This window comes from Musca domestica, unplaced genomic scaffold (assembly GCF_030504385.1).
Source record: "Musca domestica strain aabys unplaced genomic scaffold, Musca_domestica.polishedcontigs.V.1.1 56, whole genome shotgun sequence".
In the NCBI taxonomy this organism is placed as follows: domain Eukaryota; kingdom Metazoa; phylum Arthropoda; class Insecta; order Diptera; family Muscidae; genus Musca; species Musca domestica.
The window spans coordinates 2126214-2150115 of NW_026712356.1; the positions used below are offsets into that span (position 1 = coordinate 2126214).

Below are 23902 nucleotides of genomic sequence, written 5' to 3' on the forward strand. Positions count from 1 at the left end.
TTCGTTATTCGAATATATGATAGGGCGAAAATCGACCTACTTATCCCTAGAATAAAAAGATAAAGGACACATACAACGGTACACAAAAAACTACTATCAGTTAAATAAAAAAATAAATAACATAATTTAGACCCAGGAAAATTAGTGAAATAACAATATCAGGTGAGTACATAAGGGCACATATCATATATAAATAAACAATAAAAATATCAATTCAATTGATGCAGCGAAAACCGACTTATGAATCCCTAAAAAGCCGGTAAAAACAAAAAAAGCTTGGCAGAACTAAAGGACACATTCAACGGAACACCCACCCCGACTACTATAAATTCAATAAAACAATACAATTAGTGAAAGACTAATATCAGGTGAGTAAATAAAAGTACAAAACGTCTATAAATAAAACAATAAAAAAACAAAAACATCTCTTGTACGCACAGTTTGACATGTTCCCATTAAAGTTTTCTGTGTGTGGCAAATGGAAACACATCATCCATAGCCCCTTGTCACCCACTAAATTTGATGCAATATTTTTGGCATTGTTCCATTTAACGTCACAGTAGAAAATATCGATAAAGAATATACATACTGACATATGTTATGCATGTAAGTGGGAAAAGAGAAGTTCATCCGCGGTGGGGGCTATCAGTGCCAATCTTGGTGGTATGTATTGCACTTTGCATGATGTGTGCAATTGCTACAACCACCAGTTGATTCACCGTGTCAGGAGAATAGCTTGTGTTTTCAGTTGACGACGTCAACGTCAATTGTTAATGTAATTTGTTATTATTTGTGTTGTGTCTCTTTTGTTTTTAGTATAAAAATAAGTCCGTTGCACATTTCATGTCTTTAATAGGTTCATGTTGACCATCAATAATTTCTTGGCGTTTTCATTTTGCCACAACATCAGATTTGGTATGACACTATCTGATGGGGCTGGGGGCTGGTATAACATACTACTGCATCTCACCCAGAATCTTCGCTACGACAAAGCGCATTGAAAAGGTAAACACGAAAGCGTGTTCACATACCCTAACATATTTGCTTAGGTTTATTTCTGAGGCACTTTTATTGCTCTATAGCAGAATTCACAAGTCAATTAAATTGCTGGTAATCAAAATGGCATAAAATATGGAACATCGCCAACAACAACTTCAATATCAGACTCCTGAATCTTCAACGAACTGCTAAGTAAAATAGTGGATTTTATGAATCGTATAGAATTTTTCGAGACTCAATTGCAGCCTACCACGTTATTGAATTTGCAACGTATTACATTAACTTACATTTAGTTCCCAGAGCATAAGCGTAATTGGTGACTAAATCACCTGAAGTGTTTATATTATATTAAGTGGCTCATACTCGATATCAGGCCAAAGGGCGCCAGTGAAAATAACGAATGATTGTGATAACCTACGTGAGTTCATCGTAGACTCACGAAACGGACGGTTCAGTTGAATAGGTTAGTCAGGGAGAGTATGAAGAAATTGTGGCGAGATCACCTCATTGAAATTTTGAAACAGTTGAACAGAACAATTTCAATCTTGCCACATGAGCGTATCTTTTTGAAATCTCATGGGTTACACCAAGGGTCTTCCTTTCAACTTGGCATTTGTAGGGTGAGATAAAAAAAAGAACTGCAACAAAGTCAAACGCCATAATTTCTACATTTTTTTTTTAAAATTTATTGCATGAAAGCAACAAATTTCGGAAATAGCATCAAATTTTAGAATAAGTTTAGATTTGTTCGAATTGGTTGATTTTGGTGGCCATTGTGCGTTGGAAATGAAGCAAGGAACCTCATTTTGCACCCATTCTTGGGTGGCGCGTGCTGAGTGCGATGGTGCTGAGTCCTGTTGGAATGCCCAAGGTCTGCGGACAAAATGTTTGCGTTAAAGCCTTGGGTTAAATACATCCTCCAGAATATTTTCGCGATGATATTCGGCATTTATTCTGATGCCACGGTCGATTAATACGAGCGGAGAGGGACCATCGACTGTTATGGCGGCACACACCATCACCATGGCCTGCGCATGAGTTCTGGTGGCCAACCAAAGGTGCACATTTTCAGCTGACCTCTTTGTTTGTTTACAAACTGCGGGACAACGAATGTTTTCTCAACGGAGAAAACCAAAATCGGCAGTTCACCACTTTCGGCCAAACGAAGCAACTCTTTAGCTCTTTTGAGTCTATTTTCTTTCCATTGCGGTGTAAGTTCTTGCATTTTTTGGAATTTTATTGTCTTTATCCCGAGGTCATTTTTCAATATTTGCCGAACGGAATATTGCAAAATGTTCAGCTCACGAGCCATTTTTCGGCCACTGCGACGCGGATTTCGATAAGTCGCTTCTTTACTTTTCGAACCATTTCTGACTATGTTGCTGTTATCTTCCATCCACTGCCTTGACGTCGGGCTACGCTACCAGCAGTATCGTCATATAGCATCAAAAAATAAATCGTTAACCTCCAATAGCTCTGCAAAGTTTTCAAACATCCGGCGAAATACACCGCAGGTGGGAGCTGATTCCAGAATCGTACGAAACGAATCATGAAAGATCTTGCATAGAAAGATGTAGAAAAGTGCGGAAAATTATTTGCGCAATTCTAGTAGATCGAGAGGAAACAAGTCGATCTCGCGCAAAACCGGGTATTTATCATAAAAATTTTATTTTAAATTTACCCCCAACACATTAAAGATGAGAGTACATAAACAGCTTGAAGTCTTCGCATGGCATATTTTGTGACTTCATAAAGGGATGGCAGAGCCGCACTCCAATTCTGCCGTTTCCCTTTATAATTTGACATGAATATGCCTAGCCATGATGCCAAGATGCTTAAGTTTTGTTTTAATTATTTTATGTCTGGTTTTGTATCATTTTTACTTGTTTCATATTTTTTAACAGATAAGATTTAGTTTTATATTTGCCCCATAATCATCACAACAATGAAAGTGTTTACCAAGCTGCAGATTATATATGATGGTGTTATCCCATTCAACACGTTGTAGTAGACAATATTAACGCGTGTACACGTTTTTGTCTTTGGTGTAATATTAATAAAATATGAAATTGAGAAAAATCAACTTATTAACTGTATATTACGTACGACATATACAAAACGCTAATTTCTGTCCAACTGACAATGATTTTGTCCGGTATATGTGACAGCAAACTCTTTGTAACAAAATATAAGTGATTTGTTTGTGTCGCAAGAAAACTGTCAACCTTAACATATCATCAGCTAGCTTATCTCTGTTTTGCTATTAAACAAATAAAAACATGTGATTGCCATTATCATTGTCGTCATTATAATTATCATTATTCCAAGAAGAGATGCCAACTTCAAATATGTCAGTTCTTATTAAACTAGATGTTTTCAATCATTATGAAGTGATATACTGATGAAACAAATTTATATTATCCTTAGGGAACAAATATAAGTTTATGTGCCGACCCTTTTTAAAATATGTAACCATTGTATTCAATTTATTTTCAATTTTCTATAAGTGACTGGCGACTGGCTTTGAGCGATTACAAATAAAATGCCAAATAATGGAAAAATTAAAATATATGTACAGGGTGAGATAAAAAACTGCAACAAAGCCAAACGCCATAATTTGTACATTTTTTTTTAAATTTTTTTTGTATGAAAGCAAAAAATGTCGGAAATAGCATCAAATTTTACAATAAGTTTAGATTTGTTCGAATTGGTCACCTTTGTCACGAATTGTGGCCTTCAAACGGCCAATGAAATCGTCACACGCTGTCCGAATATTTGTGCGCTGGAAATGAAGCGAGTAACCTCATTTTGTAACCATTCTTGGGTGGCGCCTGTTGAAATGTCCAAGGTCTGCGACCAAGGTTTCCGTGCCCAAGGATTTTATACATTCTGATGCCACGGTCGACTAATACGAGCGGAGAGCGACCATCGGCTTTTATGGCGGCCCACACCATCACCATGGCCGGCGCTTGAGTACTGGTGGCCAACTGAAGGTGCACATTTTCAGCTGACCACTTTGGCAAGCAAACACGATCATTTTGTTTGTTTACAAACTGCTGGACAACGAATGTTTTCTCATCGGAGAAAACCAAATTTGGCAGTTCACCGCCTTCGGCCAAGCGAAGCAACTCTTTAGCTCTGTTGAGTCTATTTTCTTTCTGTTGCGGTGTAAGTTCGTGCACTTTTTGGAATTTCAATGTCTTTACCCCGAACTCATTTTTTAATATTTGACGAATAGAATATTGCGATATGTTTAGCTCACGAGCCATTTTTCTGCCACTGCGAGTTTCGATCAAGTCGCTTCTTCACTTTTCAAATCATTTCTGCTTATGTTGCTGTTTTCTTCCGTCGACTTCCTTGACGTCGGGCTACGCTACCAGTATCACGGTAACGAGCGATGGTACGAGACACAAAAGATTTATTCACATTTAAAAGCTGGAGTGCTTTAACGATAACCACTTGTGGTCTTCCATTCAAATGTAAAGAAATCACACTATCACACTTGAATTCCATCACGAATAACATTTTTTCTGAAAAATTCTCATCAAAATGCTTTTGTACGCTTGTAAACAATATAATGAGCTGTCACTGGAATAATTTTAACAGCTGTCGGACAAGTGGCTTTGAAATGAAAGCAGTCTGAAGTTGGTTGTAGTTTTTTCGTCTCACCCTGTATAATGAGGGCATATATTTTTCCCCCAATATCAGATGTGGAGTAGTATAAAAATGTTATACCCTTCTATAGTAAAACTTTTATCAACCTCTCAACAAATTTATAAAAAGTCTATGTGATTTTAAATTGTGCCTCAGTCATTGGGAGACATTCCCTTGTGAAATACGACATCCTGATGAATGTTAATTTGTATTAGGAAACGAATTCAACGACAAATTGAACATTCGTTGAAAATAATGAAATAAAAACAAACCAAAGAAAAGAATGCACAACAAACTGACGATGATATATCTTCACATTCAAATGAATTGTAAGCAGAACTATCAGCCTCTTTAGGTTAGACACAACAGACAGACACTCAAGTCACTCGCGGTGAGAGTGAGATGTATTCTGTTATCTTCAATAGCAGGAAAAACACTTTCAAAATGTGACAACAAATCAAGAGAATATTATTTCAGTTGCCTACAAAACGTTCAACGGACGGTACAAAAGTTGCGCGTGATCATTTTTTATTTTGAAAAATTTCGATTCGGTATGAGAAAAAAATGTTAATCAGTCTTTTTTAGTAAAGAAAAAAAATCATAAAATTTATTAAGAATTTCCAAACTTTCGTCGACGTTGTTGTTGTGATACTATTGTTTCAATAAAATTTAATTTAAAAAATTGTTCCACTACTGATTAAAAAAATGTTGGCCATTGATCTTTCTGTGTGTGATGGGGAAAGTGTTGGTGTTGTTGTTGTCACCATCCTGTATTCTTATTCGAGCGTAACACTTTTCATGGCTTAAAATGTTTTTAATTATCAACACAAAAAATCAATGAGTCTTTTTCGGATGTGCTATATTATTGTTTCGTATTGAAAATCTGGCCGTTTGGTACGAAAGCATCCATCGGACCGATGTCTGGCCCAACATTCAATGATCAGCAGCCAACAAGAGTTGTTGTCATTTATAGCGTGCAAATTGAAAGTCAATAATCGTTAATGCCAAAATATTCATGTGAAAGTGTTTTTATTTCAATTTTCTTTCTTATTTGAAATTTAGTGTTTTTTGGCACGAGATTAAGTTTTTAGCTGAACTGTTGTTGGCGCTACGCATGTTTATGTAGTGAGGTGCTTTAAAGAAGAATCAAATAAAAACTGTGTAGTTTTGCATATGTTTATGGTTTTTTAAATAATTACTTTTTTTTTTAATTTTGGAACTGACGTGTTTAATTTAAAAGTTTTATTAGCAAAGACACTTGCATTTTACATGGATACTTAAGGGTTAATTAAGGATTTTGTTATTAAAACGACACTATAAGGAAAATTGGTATTCAAACAGTTTATACAGGGTGTGATAAAAAACTGCTACAAAGTCAAACGCCTTTGCCAAATTTCCCAAAAAGTGGAATAATTAGCATTTGGTTTGTTTTCAAGATGCGCATCTGCACTACAGCCGGCAGCTGCTTCAATCGGAAACCTTTGGTCCTTTGTTTTCATCCTAGGAAGAAAATGTGGTGGTGACAGGAATGATATAGCAGCAAAAAAGAAGGAAGGGCTGTAGAAATTAATAACTAGCCATGAGATGCTTTTAGCAAACCTTTAATTGATGATGAGATCTACGTTTGAGAAGAACGTTAGAGTTTGTCTCTTCCTCGTATTAAATATAGCATATACAGGGTGAGATAAAAAAACTGCAGCAAAGTCAAACGCCATAATTTTTAATTTTTTTTTAAATTTTATTGAATGAAAGCAAAAAAATGTCGGAAATAGCATCAAATTTTAGAATAAGTTTAGATTTTTTCGAATTGGACAACTTTGGCACGAATTATGGCCTTCAAACGGCCAATAAAACCGTCACACGCTGCCCGAATGTTGCTCTGCGGTATTTTTTTAGTGTCAACCTTGCTTTCCAAAATACTCCAGACACAATAGTCCAACGGAGATTTTGGTGGCCCCTGTGCGCGGGAAATGAAGCGAGGGACCTCATTTTTTAATCATTCTTGGGCGGCCAAAATGTTTGCGTGGCGGTCGACGGTCGATTAATACAAGCGGAGAGCGACCATCCGCTGTTATGGCGGCCCACACCATCACCATGGCCTTCGCTTGAGTTCTGGTGTCCAACCGAAGATGCACATTTTCAGCTGACCTCTTTGGCAAGTAAACACGATCATTTTGTTTGTTTAAAAACTGCTGGCCAAGCGAACCAACTCTTTAGCTCTTTTGAGTCTATTTTCTTTCTCTTGGGGTGTAAGTTCTTGCACTTTTTGGAATTTCAATGGCTTTACCCCGAGCTCATTTTTCAATATTTGCCGGATGGAATATTACGATATGTTCAACTGAGGAGCCATTTTTCGTCCACTGCGACGCGTGCCAAATATAAAGAAATCAAATCTCATTCTGTAGCTACTGTTTGATAATATTGGATATCTGCATAGAAAATTTTCAATTTAATTTCTCTACCTGTTCTTAACTGCTCATAGTCTACAGTAGACAGAACCACTGTCATCCCATTTCGAGGTCATATGTTTTATACTGCAATGGCCAGCCAATGTGTCTACCGTTATTCTACATCGGTACTTATTGATAGAAGAGGGCAGGTTATTAAGGTTATATCGTCCATCAAGCTCTGTTGGGTTCCGGGCTATTGCAACATTTTTGGTAGTGAAGTGGCAAATTCATTGGGAAGATGTGGATCCGAGTCAATTGATATTGAGGTCGACAACTCGATTAGGCCACCTTTGTGCTATTTCTTCAGAATGATAGACCAGCATTACTACTGGAGATTGCAACGCAACTGGCTAAGTGAAAGGGGATGCAATGTCCTGAAGAAAATTTGGCATGAGACTTTAACAACCACTATAGCAGAAAACTGCAACTATCGACATTACTTTTTACCAACTGATTTCACTAGAAGTGGAAGTGGACTCAATGTTCAATCCCGATCCTTTCATATAAAAAGTTTGACCCGGTTGAACTTAACGCGTTTTTACCTGTTTTTTTGATTAAAAGTTGTTTCAAATTTCCATGAGGACAAAAGAGGGCGTAAATACAATGAAATTGCCACGGCATTTGCTAGATGTGTTGTGAAGATGGACAATATCGGACTACTCCTTCTGGTAACTCTACACAACGGGTTAAATTTTGAAATAATCACAACTCTCATAAAACGTGAACTTTTCGAAATATTGTAAAATATCTAATTTAAAGTGGAGCAAGTAGTCGATATTAAATCCAGACGTGATACGTTTTAGTATTTTTATCAGACTTATGTCAGACACGAACCTCTCCCATGAAGGGTCCGCAGTTTAAATAATCATATTGCAAGTCTAAATATATTTAAATAACCAAACATTGGCTGAGGGTATGCAGCTGTCGGCAATACCGACTGATTTCATATAACTTGTTTTTCTATATCAGTCAAGACATGGCCAATTATGCATCTTGCAATATATTCTGTAGGGTGTTAATGCCAAACAAAATACAAAACAAGTAAGCAAAGGCTATAGTCGTGCGGGGCCGACTATGTGATACCCTACAACACTACAATATGTTAGAAGCACCCTTATATCCAAGTCCATTTTGGAAGATTTCGCTTTTGAAATTTTGTTATGGAGCACTGCCCAGATATTGCCCTTACCATTTTGCCTCTCTTCACAGACATGTCCATTAGCATCAATTGTGTGATCAGTATTTTTTTCTGTTTTGGTTCATTTGAGCCCATTAATATTTTGCAATCATCTCCAAAAGCAAGAAGCCGTTCTGCATCTACAAATTAAGACCCATCTAAATTATTTGCTTGTCTACGATATTTGGCTATATTTATCAACGAAATCAGCATAAAAAAAGCCAGAAGTTCGCCTTTTGTGTATTTCGGATATCGCCTGTAAGTAATGTTGGTATTTTTTTCACACAAAAGTAGTGTTCCATACTACCCGCTGTCCTTTGGTTTCTATTTGCGACTTTATAACGGCTGCAAAATCAGGAACATTTTTTGTGGTTGGTCCATTTCAACCCCTAAATATATTGCGGTCATCTTTGAAAACAATAGCTCTTCTGAGCCTAACCCTACCCTTGTGAAAATTTTCGTGAAATTCGGACGATAATTGCAATCTGTATATAATAACCCCAACCCGTATTGTAAGGTGAAAAAATTTTACAAAATGTACATTTCAATATTATAAGTCAAATTGAAAAAATCGCATGCGATAAAAAATATGAAAAAAATATAAAAATGTCAAAAAATGCTACAAAATCTATAATAACACCATTATTGGCACATTTTTATGCGATTTTTTAGATTTTATTCTCTTATGCCAAGAGGGCATTCTGAATTGACAAAATTTGTCAAAATCGGTCCAGCCATTCTTGAGATATAAGCATTTTAGCTAACATCCCCTTCCTTTGTATATATGTATTGTACATATTTCGATATATATCCGATATATTTACTATCGGCATCTACGTAACGGTTTGACCTGTTCCTCTATTTGTGATTTCGCCGGGATTAAAAATATTCGCGATTTAATGGAAATTGTTATTTTATTTAACACAAGTGTCATGGCATTTTCACCCACTAGATATTACCCGATTACCATCAAAATTGGAAGACTTCTGCCCAGCCTTAAGCTCTAGCCACTTGCTAACTTCCGCGTCGATTGGTCTTTAACTGCGACCTGTAGAGCAACTGCAAAATCATGAAATTTTTCAGTATTTGGTCCATTTCAATATTATGAGATCATCCCCAAAAGAAATAGGGTTCTATTCTGGCCCAAACCCCACCTCCATTCTAAATTTCGTGAAGATCGGACTGTAATTGCGACCTGTAGAGTGATTACCAATTAACATGGACAGACGGACATACATAGCTAGATCGACTCAGCTCGGCGAGCTAGGAAGATCCATATATACTTTCCTATATGGGAAACCAATATTTCGTGGTGTTACATAATTTTTGGCCCAATCAAACTTATAATACCCCCAACACATAGTGTTGTAGGGCATAAGTATAAATTTGTTATTTGTCGCTTAATTTGTAATAATTTCATTTTAATTTCCTTTCCCACATAATTTTAATGATTTATTAAATTGTTGATAGCCTTTTCAATTTTTATGCCGAAGCCTACGCGCCAAATATATTTTCATCTGAATATTTAATGTACTGAAGTGGGTCGAAAAACATTACTGAAATAACTTGCTGTCTGGCCAATATATTAATTGAAAAATGATAGTAAAAATAATTAATTTTAGTTAAAATCCAAGTTACAATTTTTTTAAACAAGTGTAAATTCCTTTGAACTAACACATTTTTTTATCCCAATCTAATGTATCAATACCGCATACTTGAATCAATTTATCTACAATATTTGTATATGTATGTATATATTTTTCAGTTCATATTGACTTTTGGTGTTTGTGTGTAAATAGCGTGAACAACAGCAACAACAAAAAGACTAACCACAACAAATTGTAAATATGTCTTTACAATCGATTAAATACTCAGCCGGTAAATTGGAAATATTGGATCAGCTATTACTTCCGGTACAATCGAAATATGTAGCTGTGAAAGGCGTTGAGGATGGTTGGAAAGTTATAAATAAAATGCAGGTGAGTTATTGTTTTGATTATTGATTTCTGGTATAAATAAAATTGGTTACCAGAAACCACTAGTTTAACACGTTTAGATTGTGTAATTATTGGTGCACCGGGTTGTATAAGAAATATTTTGTATTACATTTTATTATTAAATAAATCATACGCCCCATGGTTATCTGAGTGTCTTCTATGAATGAATGGTTTTTTTGGAGTATTACATTTTGTATGTTAAGCCTAAAATAATATATTAAATAAAAAATATTTTAGTGATACTGTACCGGAGCACAGCGGAAATAGTTATGTACCGCATACGGATCACTAGAAATCGTAGTGAGTATTACGATTATCGCTGTGCTGTGGTACAGTATTACTACATTTTTTCGTTGTCGTTATCGCTTATATCATGTCCGGTGTCAGTCGTTGTTTGGCGGTTTTCCACATTTTTAAGAAGTCAGTGTTTAAGACATCATGTGTACATTGTATTTGTCGGAAATGGTCCAGATCTTTAACAAGGAGCGTGTCATCTTCCTACTCCTCCCAGTTGAGAATTTATCATTTCTTCACGTCCCACGTTTTATTTGCAAGATTATAGTTTGTGAGCGTTCGAGATCCCCTCTTTTGATTTACACCTTGGCTACATAAAATTGAGTCTTCCTCAACAACATACAGGGTGAGATAAAAAAAAACTGCAACAAAGTCAAACGCCATAATTTTTATTTTTTTAATTTTATTTAATGAAAGCACAAAATATCGGAAATAGCATAAGAATAAGTTTAGATTTGTTCGAATTGGTTACCTTTGGCACGAATTATGACCTTCAAACGGCCAATGAAACCGTCACATGCTGCCCGAATGTTGCTCTGCGGTATTTTGGTCCATTGCCGGCGGAGCACTTGCTTGCTGCACACGCTGGTGATCGACACTTTGGTATTTTTTAGTGCCAACTTTGCTTTTCAAAATACTCCAGACACAATAGTCCAATAGATTGGTATCCGGAGATCATTGTACGCTGGAAATGAAGCGAGTATCCTCATTTTGTAACCATTCTTGGGTGTCGCGTGCTGAGTGCGATTATACTGAGCCCTGTTGGTATGTCCAAGGTCTGCGGCCAAAATGTTTGCGTGACCAAGGCTTTAATACACCCTCCAGAATATTTTCAAGATAATATTCGGCATTTATTATGATGCCACGGTCGATTAATACGAGCTGAGAGCGACCATCGGCTGTTGTGGTTTTCCAGCCAAAAATAAATAAATCACACTTCACGCTTGAACTCATTACGAATTATTTTTTCAGGATAATTCTCACCAAAATGCTTTATTACGACTGTAAACAATATAATGAGCTGTCACTGGAATAATTTTAACAGCTGTCGTACTAGTGGCTTAAAAATGACAGTAGTCTGAAGTTGGTTGCAGTTTTTTCATTTCATCCTTTATGGGAGCTATAGCTATATCTGAACCGGTATGATTCAAACTTGACACACCTCATTCTAATTGAAACTAGATTACATCATCCAAGATTCTTCTTCATTTAAAAATCGGAGTGGGTTATATATGGGCAGGGACATGGGGTGTGTAAAAAAATTAAATTTTTTGCTAGCTTGCAAAAATTGTTGATATGTAGTTGTATTTTAGAAAATTTCATGCGATAATTTAAAATGCGTTTTTCTCGAAACTCAATGAGCGATACGTTGGTAAATTTTTTACAAGCCCATTAAATATTCTCGAAGAAAAATTATAAAATTAATACCATATTAAAAACAATTTGGCTAGAAAATGTCAATTTCGTAGAAAAATTTTAAATGTCCCTAAAATTGGCTTGGAGAATTCCAAATATAGTAATTTTTAAATGTGGCACAAATCTTCAATGTATCCCAAAATTTCAGATTTCAAATTAGAATGTAGACTTGAGTTATATATTCTTCAATAAAAACTTATGCAAATATTTATAATCGTTCAAACATTACCCGATTTTACCAGGTCTGTGAACCACTATGACGTGGAATTATTACGGCAAACTGAATCTGGGGCATGACCTGTTGGAAATTAAATATTGGTAATTTACTGTTACTATTAACAGTTTTCATCGGTGTTTACTACCATCAATCAATACTCCACGACCGGAAAAGAAAATTCCTGAAATCGCATATGTTGACATATTTTAATACCTAATGACGACCAGACAATTCTATCAATAAAATACCATACCCAAAAATGGCTTTGGCCACAACGTCTGTATCTACACTGCTATTGTGTTGAGTGTCATCACTTATGTTTTGACACTGATTGTGATGTATTCACCATCAAAATAAACATACCAAAGAATAGATAAATAATATCAGATATGAGGATGAGCAATGACATGACATGTGGTGGATGATGATGAGGAGCTCTGTTGCTTATTGTGAAAGTGCTGTTATTTTTTCCTCATTTCTTTGTCTTTCCCTTGCAATCATGCTGCGGTCATATTTTGCATTTTGTTGGGTAATTAGAAGGTAAATTGATTATTTAAAACAGTTTACAAAAATTTTGAAATGCATTCTGCTTGGCACCTGGGTTCTATATTGTAGGTACAGTGCATTTCAAAGAATAGTTGGACAAGACAAATGTTAATAACGAACAATATATAAACAATCGACAAATATTTATCAGCATTATTTATTATATTATTCATTGGCATGATTTCATTGAGCGTATTGTATCCACTTTGGTTGATATACATGGCAAAAATAACAACAGACAACAATGATGATGATGAAAATTTATTATAGGTTCTCTTTGATTTGGCGCTAGTTATTAAAAAACTAAGAATTTGAAATATGCCAACCAGAAAAATAAACAAATGTCAACGACAATTTTATTTAACAATTGAATATTGTTAGAAATCTTGTGTATTTTTAGCAGCATTTAAAATATAATTCACATCAAACAAAAATCTTTTTTTAGAATCTAGACGACAATAAAAATGTTCCTATGCCAGAATATGCAGTAGATATGTATGATTTTGTTTGGGGTCTAGGAACACCCGTTCGTTGAACGATTTAATGAAGAAATATGATGACGATACTGATGAATGAGAATGGGATTTGAATACGTTGTATATACATATATGTCAGATATTTAATAGAAGATGGCATAGCATTAATTGCTCAATTGCTGAGTTGAAAAGGGGAAGAAAATTAGTGATATTTTTTTATTTGCAAATGATTTAGCAATTACTTAGCGTGACGAAAGAAAAATTGCAAGATATTCAAATTTTATTCAAACTCAATAAAACAAGTTAAATAATAACTTTTAATAGGATAGGATTATTTATGTACAACTTTTGTAGGGGGGCGTTGATCAACATTTTTATGCGAGAACTAATATAGGGGGGTTGAAATATGATATGAGATAAAGGTATATTTTTTGTTGGTTTTTTGTGCGGAATCCAATTTCGTTAATTTTTGCGCCCAATGTAGACCCAATATAGATATTTCCATGCGCCAAATTCTGACTATAACGGATTATTCTAAAATGTTTTTGCCAGAAATCATGGATCGATGTGTTTTAAAGTACAGGGTGAGATGAAAAAACTGCAACCAACTTCAGACTGCTGTCATTTCTAAGCCGACAGCTGTTAAAATTATTCCAGTGACAGCTCATTATATTGTTTAAAAGCTTACAAAATCATTTTGGTAAGAATTTTCCAAAAAAAAGTGTTTCGTGATGGAATTCAGGCGTGATAGTGTGATTTCTTTATCTTTGGCTGGAAAACCACAAGTGGCTATCGTTAGAGCACTTCAACATTTAAATGTGAATAAATCTTTTGTGTCTCGTACCATCGCTCGTTACCGTGATACTGGTAGCGTAGCTCGACGTCAAGGTAGTGGACGGATGAAAACAGCAACATCTGCAGAAATGGTTCGAAAAGTAAAGAAGCGACTTGATCGAAACCCGCGTCGCAGTGGCCGAAAAATTGCTTGTGAGCTGAACATATCGCAAAATTCCATTCGGCAAATATTGAAAAGTGAGCTCGGGGTAAAGCCATTGAAATTCCAAAAAGTGCACGAACTTACACCGCAACTGAATGAAAATAGTCTCAAAAGAGCTAGAGAGTTACTTCGCTTGGCCGAAATTGGTGAAATGCCGAAATTGGTTTTCTCCGATGAGAAAACATTCGTTGTCCAGCAGTTTGTAAACAAACAAAATCGTGTTTACTTGCCAAAGAGGCCAGCTGAAAATGTGCATCTTCAGTTGGCCATGGGGATGGTGTGGTTGCCATAACAGCCGATGGTCGCTGTCCGCTTGTATTAATCGACCGTGGCATCAGAATAAATGCCGAATATTATGGTGAAACTATTCTGGAGGGTGTATTAAAGCCTTGGTCACGCAAACATTTTGGTAGCATACATTGGACATTCCAACAGGACTCAGCACGTGCCACCCAAGAATGGTTACAAAATGAGGTTCCTCGCTTCATTTCCAGCGAACAAGGGCCACCAAAATCTCCGGATACCAATCCGTTGGACAATTGTGTCTGGATTATTTTGGAAAGCAAGGTTGACACTAAAAAATACCAAATACCTCAAGCAAGCGCTTCACCAGGAATGGGCCATAATAGCGCAGAGCAACATTAGGGCAGCTTCTGACCGTTTGAAGGCCAAAGGTGGCCAATTCGAACAAATCTAAACTTATTCTACAATTTGATGCAATTTCCGACATTTTGACTTAGTTTGCGTTTGACTTGTTGCAGTTTTTTTATCTCACCCTGTATGTACGATTTTATACACAGAGCCGTATGGCAAAGGAGGGCCTACAGTTAAGGCCGAAATGTATCTTTGGCTGGAGTGCACGATTACTTTGAAAGAAGTATACGATTTATGCAAATTTTGCACGTCCTAATTTTTTTTATCATATTAAGACCGCCCTCCCCTTTTGTTATCCTTACAAATGTTATCTAATTTTTTTTTCAAACTTTGCACATCGTTATATTTTTACTGGATCACATCTGCCCAATCCTTCTGGTAAATCCCCCACAAAAGTTCAATACTTTGAATAAACACAACTCCTATAAAATGTGAAATGATTCTCTGATATTAGATTTGCGAAAATGGCCATATTGGTCCACTTCTTCTGGTACGTTCCCCCAAAACATTTAAAATATTAAGAAGAAACTGTAAACGTAAAATTAATATCAATCTTGAGTCAAGTTCGAAAATAGGCAATATCGGACCACTACTTCTGGTACCTACCCCAAAAAGCTTCGAAATTTTGAAAATTCATAACACTTATAAAATGCGTAGTAGTTCATTGATTCTTTTTAAAATATTCACCCCTCGATCTACTGTTTCTTGTACACTCGCACAAAAGGTAATTTTAAGGAAAAACAATTATTATTTTTAAATGGTGAAATTAGTGTCAATTTGGTATTAGATGTTCACAATAGATACCTATCAGTGTAGCAGATAAATTTCTACACGTTGTCCTATAGCCGCCATATATCGATGGGTCTTTATTTTCTGCATTTAGATGATTTTATTCACATTTTTAATGCATTTTTCTTCAATGTGGTATTTGAACACGTATAGTTCAAATAGTTGTTTATATTTATGTTTAATGACATTTTCGGTTTTAAATTGAACTCGTCTGAATGTTGAATGCCGATACTGTTATTTTTAAGATTTTCTTTATCTCATGGGGGAGAGTATTAAAAGTTCGGACCAAAGAACATTTTTCATGTCATGGTTCATATTTTAGTTTATTCGAAAAGGGTAGTGTATCTGAGGAAAATTCTTATATGAAATTGAAAAGTGGTTTTTCGGAGTGCATCACTTTTTTGTACTTTTGGTTTAATTTTTACATAATATACTTGGTGATTGGACTACGTACACACAAGGATCACATTTGCTCTTATTTCGTTGATATCGTTTTCAAGAGTTTTAAAATAAATTATTTTATCTGTATGCCGTATATACATCGTTGAATTTGATGTGAAAATTGCATGGATCCCAAATACAAAGATTCCAGTGAACGCAGATGGACAGTTACGTTTTTCCTACACTGAAATGGCCGACACCCCTTTCAACAAGAATCACTTTTGCTCTTATTTTGTTAACAACTTTTTTGTATTATTTTTTCCAAGAAATTTTAAAATAAATTATCTCTTATCTGTATTTTCTCAGAGGTCGCATGCCGTGTACGAATCGTTGATTTTGTTATGCAAATCACATGGATCTCAAATATATTAGATTTAAGTGAACACGGAATCCGAGAAGTGTGATGGACAGTTTCGTTGCAAACATTATGATTTATTTGTGTTGTGATTATTTTTGTCACTTATGTTGTTTTAAGTTAAACAAGATTAGAGATAAAATCTTTTTTCAAATTGTTTTTTTTTATTTCTTTTATACAGTGATATAAACGGTGCTCCAACATGAAATCACGTTTTTGTTAAAAATGTTTATTTTTGTTTAATTTATTCAATTTAAAAACTACCTTTGGTATATATTATTGCTTGTTTAGTAATTTTTTTAAAATAAGAACGACAACATTGATCAATTTTTAATACTATTTATACCCTACAACACTATGTGTTGGGGGTATTATAAGTTCGATTGGCCCAAAAATTATGTAACACCACGAAACATTGATTTCCCACATAGGAAAGTATATATGGATCTTCCTATCTGGCCGAGCTGAGTCGATCTAGCTATGTATGTCCGTCCGTCCGTCTGTCCGTCTGTCCATGTTAATTTGTAATCACTCTACAGGTCGCAATTATGGTCCGGTCTTCACGAAATTTAAAATGGAGGTGGGGCTATGGTCAGAATAGAAGCCTATTTCTTTTGGTGATGATCGCATAATATTTAGGGGTTGAAATGGACCAAAAACTGAAAAAAATCCTGATTTTGCACTTGCTCTACAGGTCGCAATTATAGACCAATCGACGCGAAATTTCGCATGTAGCTAGAGTTTAGGGCTGGCAAGAAGCCTACCTATTTGGGTGGTCATCGGATAATATTTAGCGGGTAAAATAGACAATATCTTTTTTGTTGAAAAAATTCAAAATTTTTCATTAAACCGCGAATATTTTAAATCCCGGCGAAATCACAAAGCCATGACAAGGTTACTTCTGATCTTTATATTGATGTTAACATCCAACAAAACGGATATATAGCAAAATATGTGCGATATATATGTTTACCAAAGAAGATATGCTTGAAAAATCTCTTATATAACGAGAACGGCTGAACTGATTTCGACAGTTCTCATTAATTCAGAATGACCTCTTGGCAGGAAACATAAAACGTCGAAAAAAATCGCATAAAAATATCTCTCTAAAGATGAAAATATTGATTTTGTAAAATTTTCTCATATTTTTTCAATTTTGTCATATTTTTGGCATATTTTCATTTTGAATTAAACATTTGGTAATATTTCTACAGCTAACAAAACTAAGTAGTTAGAATATCAGGATATCATATACAGATCGCATTTATGGCCCGATCCTTACGAAATTTTGCATGGAGATAAGACGAGGGTCAGAATAAAAAAAACTGCAAAATTGTCAGCAGGTCGTAATTATGGGGGTTACCGGACATTGCAAAAGCCAAGCAGTTTTGGATGGCCATCCAAAAATATTCAATGTGTGAAGGAGTTTGCCAACTTTTGTAGACAAAATACGAAAATGTCCATTCCAGTGACTTTTTGGAGAATTCACAAATACAGGAAAGACGCACTTCTGACTATTTCGTTAACGCTGATTTCGTTGAAGAATATAGTCAAATGTCTGTATCTCATATAGATGCGTTTCAGTCAAAAACCAATAATAAATGTTAATCTTTTGCAACTTCTGAGAGATTATAGGTCTTTGGGAAATATTGGTTCCAGATTTAGGAAGACCATTTAAGTGCAACATCTACCAATAAATTGGAAATGAGCAAATTAGTTTAAGTTGCTATTATTTGAAAATTAGAGAACGAAACCTGATGGGTTTCTTTTATTATTTGTCACAATATCTTGTGTGGAATTCTTTCGAGTATCTTGCCTATATAAACTGTATCGTTTATTATAGTGTTGTAGGGTATTCAACGGTCGGCCCCGCTCGACTGTAGCCTTTGCTTACTTTTTTTTTCATGAATATTGTCTTTGAGACTATGAGAAGAATGCTCCTGGCGACTGATTAAACGTTCCTTTGTGGGGAGTATTGGGTAAAATATGGGCTACATTGGCTCTAGTTTTTGTATAATCATATTACTAATGTATCTTTTAATTTTGCGTATATTGAAGGTCTTCACTTCGTTCTTCAAATAAATTGATTTTGATTAAGAGTTTTGAATAGAGTTGGCATTTACCCCGCATTCATCGGGTATTTTACTATACAGTGAATGGGTAATTAGTGATAATTTCACAAAATTCAGACCAGTTTGCCTTTCTAGTGAAAAAAGTTATGAAGTGTGGTTCAAGTTGTTAATTAACGTCGCATGTCTGTCTTGGCTACAAAATGTGAAAAATGTATGGCGTACTGTGGTACTTCATTGTTCAACATGCAATACAGTTTTCTATATTAGCAATGACTCCACTCGTAAATACCAAAGAATAAGGAGAACTTATATATTATTTCCATAGGGTTAGGCTATATATACAGGGTGAGATGAAAAAAATGCAACCAACTTCAGACTGCTGTAATTTCTAAGCCACTCGTTTACAAGCGTACAAAAGCATTTTGTTTAGAATTTTCCAGAAAAAAAGTTATTCGTGATGGAATTCAAGAAAACCACAAGTGGTTATCGTTAGAGCACTCCAGCATTTAAATGTGAATAAATCTTTTGTGTCTTGCTCGTTACCGTAATGCTGGTAGCGTAGCCCGACGTCAAAGAAGTGACGGAAGAAAACAGCAACATTAGCAGAAATGGTTCGAAAAATAAAGAAGCGACTCGATCGAAACCCGCGTTGCAGTGGTCGAAAAATGACTCGTGAGCTGAACATATCGCAATATTCCATTCGACTAATATTGAAAAATGAGCTCAGGATAGCGAAATGGTTGCTTCGTTTGGCCGAAAGTTGTGAACTGCCGAATTTGATTTTCTCCGATGAGAAAAATATTCGTTGTCCAGCAGTTTGTAAACAAACAAAATGATCGTGTTTACTTGCCAAAGAGGTCAGCTGATGAAAGTGTGCATCTTCGGTTGGCCCTCAGATGGTCGCTCTTCGCTCGTATTAATTGACCGTGGTATCAGAATAAATGTCGAATATTATCGCGAAAATATTCTGGAGGGTGTATTAAAGCCTTGGGCACGCAAACATTTTGGCCGCAGACCTTGGACATTCCAACAGGGCTCAGCACCATCGCACTCAGTACGCGGCACCCAAGAATGGTTGCAAAATGAGGTTCCTCGCTTCATTTCCAACGCACAATGGTCACCAAAATCTCCTGATACCAATCCGTTGGACTATTGTGTCTGGAGTATTTTGGAAAGCAAGGTTGGCACTAAAAAATACCATAGCGTCGATCACCTCAAGCAGGCACTTCGCAGGGAATGGGCCAAAATACCGCAGAGCAACATTCGGGCAGCGTGTGACGGTTTCATTGGCCTTTTGAAGGCAATAATTCGTGCCAAATGTGACTAATTCGAACAAATCTAAACTTATTCTAAAATTTGATGCTATTTCCTACATTTTTTGTTTTCATTCAATAAAATGGAAAAAAAGTTTAAAAATTATGGCGTTTGACTTTGTTGCAGCTTTTTTCTCACCCTGTAGTAGACCTTTCCAAAACCAATTCTATATCTCAAGGTCAAATACCAACAGAGACCTAAATATCAAATTTCGGGATTCCAGCACCATTTTTCTAATTATATAGTACCAGTTTAGATGTTATGTACCATTTTTGTAACCTTAAAGCTCAAATTTCCTTTGGTTCAGCTATCCTATCGTTTTTTCATCTCAAAAAAGCAATATTTCAGGATTACAGCGCCAGCCGTTTTATCTGGGCGTTGATTCTCGGTCTACTTTTATTTTATATATATATAATAGAGAATATGCATAACAAAGTTTATGGATACAACTTTTAGTGGTGGTACCCGAAAGTGGGTGCTACACGAAAACGTGGGGCCAGTTAAATTTTCCAGTGTTAAGATAAAAGTCCAATTATACCTCATTTTTGTTAACCTCCAATTTAATAGATCAGCAGGGCTAGGATAACGCAGCTAGTCCTTGGCTGTTAATTTATTCTTATTTCGGCTTCAGCTGTAACTATACCTCGAACGACATTCTCCAGTGCTTGACTATTGATAAATTCTCAAAATTCAGACCAGTTATCTTTTTCCAGTAAAAAAAGGAAAAAAGTTCGATTTATTTTCTAAAGCCTGGAAACGACTTTTGGTAATACTAGTGATGACTCCATTCGTAATTACCAAAGAATAAGGAGCACTTGTATATTCCATTTCCAAAGCCGGGCATAAATTGAAAAAAAAATAAAACTGTTTACAGCTGTTTAGCGGCAGGATGGGTTACACGAGATTTGAAAATCATTAATCTCAAAGCGCATAACTAATTTTTTATAACAAAATTTTTTATAAAAATAGTATTTCAGAATTTAGGTTAGTTAGGTCACTTAAATTTAAAGATAAAACGAGAAATTGTGCAGTTGTGTATGTGACTTAGGCTATGTATTTTTCTCACGTGATAATATTTTCATTATGGTTACCTCCGTTTACTTACAGGTCCGCGGTGCACCAGCCATTGCCATTGTTGGTTGCCTATCATTGGCAGTTGAAATTTTTCCAGAAACATATGAATCAAAGAAAACCCTGCGGCAGGAAATTGAGGGAAAGCTCAATTATCTGGTTTCCGCCAGACCAACGGCAGTGAATATGAAAATTGCAGCTGATGAATTGATTTCATTGGCAAATGAATTGACAAAAGATGAGAGTGTCAACGTCGAAGAGATGAAACAAAAGTAAGCCAATCAATATTTCACATTCAAAAATTAAAACATTTTCCATTACAGATTCCTTGATATCACTGAAGCGATGCTGCAAAAGGATATATCAGACAATAAAGCCATTGGAGCGAATGGCGCTAAGGCTGTGTTAGAAAGTGCCGCCAAAGATGGCCCTGTCCGAGTATTAACACACTGCAATACTGGATCATTGGCTACAGCTGGTTATGGCACAGCGCTGGGTGTTGTTAGAAAATTACATGAACTAAAAAAATTGGGTAACAACATTTAATAATAATAATAATAATATTTTGAATAACAAATGCAATTACATTCGTAATTCTTGATTTTAGAACATGTATACTGTACCGAAACGCGGCCGTATAACCAAGGGGCACGTTTAACAGCCTATGAACTTGTCCATGATAAACTTCCAGCCACCTTGGTTTTGGACAGTATGGTGGCAGCCTTGTTACGTGCCAAAAATGTGGCAGCTGTGGTGGTGGGAGCCGATCGGGTAAGTACATTTTATTGACTTCAAACATATAGAAAATAACTATTTCTTTTATTTCATCATATTCAGGTTGCTGCTAACGGCGATACAGCAAACAAAATTGGCACCTATCAAATAGCCGTTGTTGCCAAACATCATGGTGTACCATTTTTTGTTGCCGCTCCCCTTACTTCAATAGATTTGCAAATACCCAGTGGTGATCATATTATCATTGAAGAACGACCCGATCGTGAAATGACCCATGTCGGTGAACATAGAATAGCAGCACCTGGCATTAATTGTTGGAATCCTGCCTTCGATGTTACGCCTGCATCCCTAATTACTGGCATCATCACTGAACGCGGCGTCTTTAAACCGCAACAATTAAAAGAAGAAATTAGTGCTTTATTAGATTTGTAATTAAGTGTTAAGTTCAACAAAATACTACAAAATTGTTCCCCCTAATATATACAATTAAGAAAAAGTTTAGATGCTTCCTTGATCGAAAAAAGAAACCAATCCATTATTTGCAAAACATAAAATAATATACAATAATTAATATAAATTACAGTTTTATAGCACCATTTTTTATATACATACATAAATACACATTAACCATTTTAGTTGTGATATTGTTAATCAATACTTGTACTTTATTTTGCTAAAAATAAATATTGCTCAACATTTTTAATACATATGAATATATATGAGCTAAGACAAATGAATATTGTTATACCAAGGTTTATTTATAGTCGGTATTCATAATGTAGGTTGATGGTATTGATATTGTGATCGAAAAATTATTAATAATATATATGCAAGCTATCAGGTGGTACAAAAATTTAATACCAGATTGCAATGACGCCCCAAAATATATATAACCCACATCCAGAGGGTATGTATCAAAAGTTAAGGTTTGTATTATTAACAAAGGGCAGTGAATATTTTAAAAAAATGCAGGATATTTTGCCAGAAAGCATTTGAAATCAGTTTCTATAAAAATCCACTATCAACGGACTAACATTGTACATGGTGTTAAGATCTTGATTTTTTTACAAAATCTACGATTCCTTAAAAATGTATTCTTCAAAATTCTATTTTTCGAAAAAAAAAAATCTATAAAAAAAACACTTTTATCCTAGAAGACACTGTGAAAACCATCGACCAGCGACCATCGGCGACCAACACCATCACCATGGCCGGCGAAGGTGCACATTTTCAGCTGACCTCTTTGGCAAGTAAATACGATCATTTTGTTTGTTTACAAACTGCTGGACAACGAATGTTTTCTCATCGTAGAAAACCAAATTCGGCAGTTGACCACTTTCGGCCAAGCGAACGGCAGTCGTGGTGTAAGTTCTTGCGCATTTTGGAATTTCAATGGCTTTATCCCGAGCTCATTTTTGCCGAATGAAATATCGCGATATATTCAGCTCACGATCCATTTTTCGGCCACTTCGACGCGGGTTTCGATCAAGTCGCTTCTTCACTTTTCGAACCATTTCTGCCGATGTTGTTGTTTTCTTCCGTCCACTTCCTTGAGGTCGGGCTACGCTACCAGTATCACGGTAACGAGCGATGGTACGAGACACAAAAGATTTATACACATTTAAATGCTAGAGTGCTCTGGTGATAGCCACTTGTGGTTTTCCCTCCAAATATAAAGAAATGACACTATCAGTTTTTTCTGGAAACTTCTTACCAAAATGCTCTCATATGTGCAAAATTGGATTATTGCTTCCCATTCTGTGCAGAAAATATATATTATTTTTTGAAAATTTCGACCATTTGTGGGGGAGGTACCAGAAGGAGTGAAACAATATATTCCATCTTAACACCAGACCTTGGGTTAATATAAATATTGGGATGTGTGAAATTTGAAGACAATCGGACTCTTACATTACATTTTATAAGAGTTGTAATTATTCAAAATTTTGACCCTTAGTGGGGGAGGTACTTGATGGAGTGGACCGATATTGTCCGTTTCCGCACCAGACCTATATTTACGTCAGTGAAATATTAGGATTTGCAAAGTTGGAGTAAAAACGGATTATTTTTTCAGCGCACCAGCCAGACAGACGGATGGACGGACATCGCTAGATCGACTCCAAATGTCCTGAAACGGATTTGGTTATAAGAGACCTAGGGTCTAAAACCGTTATTTCGACTGTTCACGTTTTGACCGTATCAAATGATATATACCCTCTTTAGCTACATGGCTGATGGATCTAGACCT

The 23902-nt window shown here is 35.7% G+C and overlaps 1 protein-coding gene across 2 annotated transcripts; it reads left to right on the forward strand.

Annotated features, from left to right (window-relative positions):
• The first annotated feature begins 39 nt into the window (after positions 1-39).
• LOC101900563 (methylthioribose-1-phosphate isomerase) lies at positions 40-22387 on the forward strand. 2 transcript variants are annotated; one of them, XM_005185555.4, is made up of 7 exons: positions 40-162; positions 228-368; positions 10046-10259; positions 20956-21191; positions 21243-21451; positions 21527-21690; positions 21757-22387. In XM_005185555.4, exons 3-7 carry the CDS (start codon positions 10128-10130, stop codon positions 22084-22086), a joined length of 1071 nt encoding a protein of 356 aa, XP_005185612.1. In that variant the 5' UTR covers positions 40-162; positions 228-368; positions 10046-10127; the 3' UTR covers positions 22087-22387. The 2 variants fall into 2 exon arrangements, with proteins under 2 accessions (XP_005185612.1, XP_005185613.1); XM_005185556.4 differs by lacking the exons at positions 40-162; positions 228-368 and adding an exon at positions 5048-5204.
• The last annotated feature ends 1515 nt before the right edge of the window (positions 22388-23902 follow it).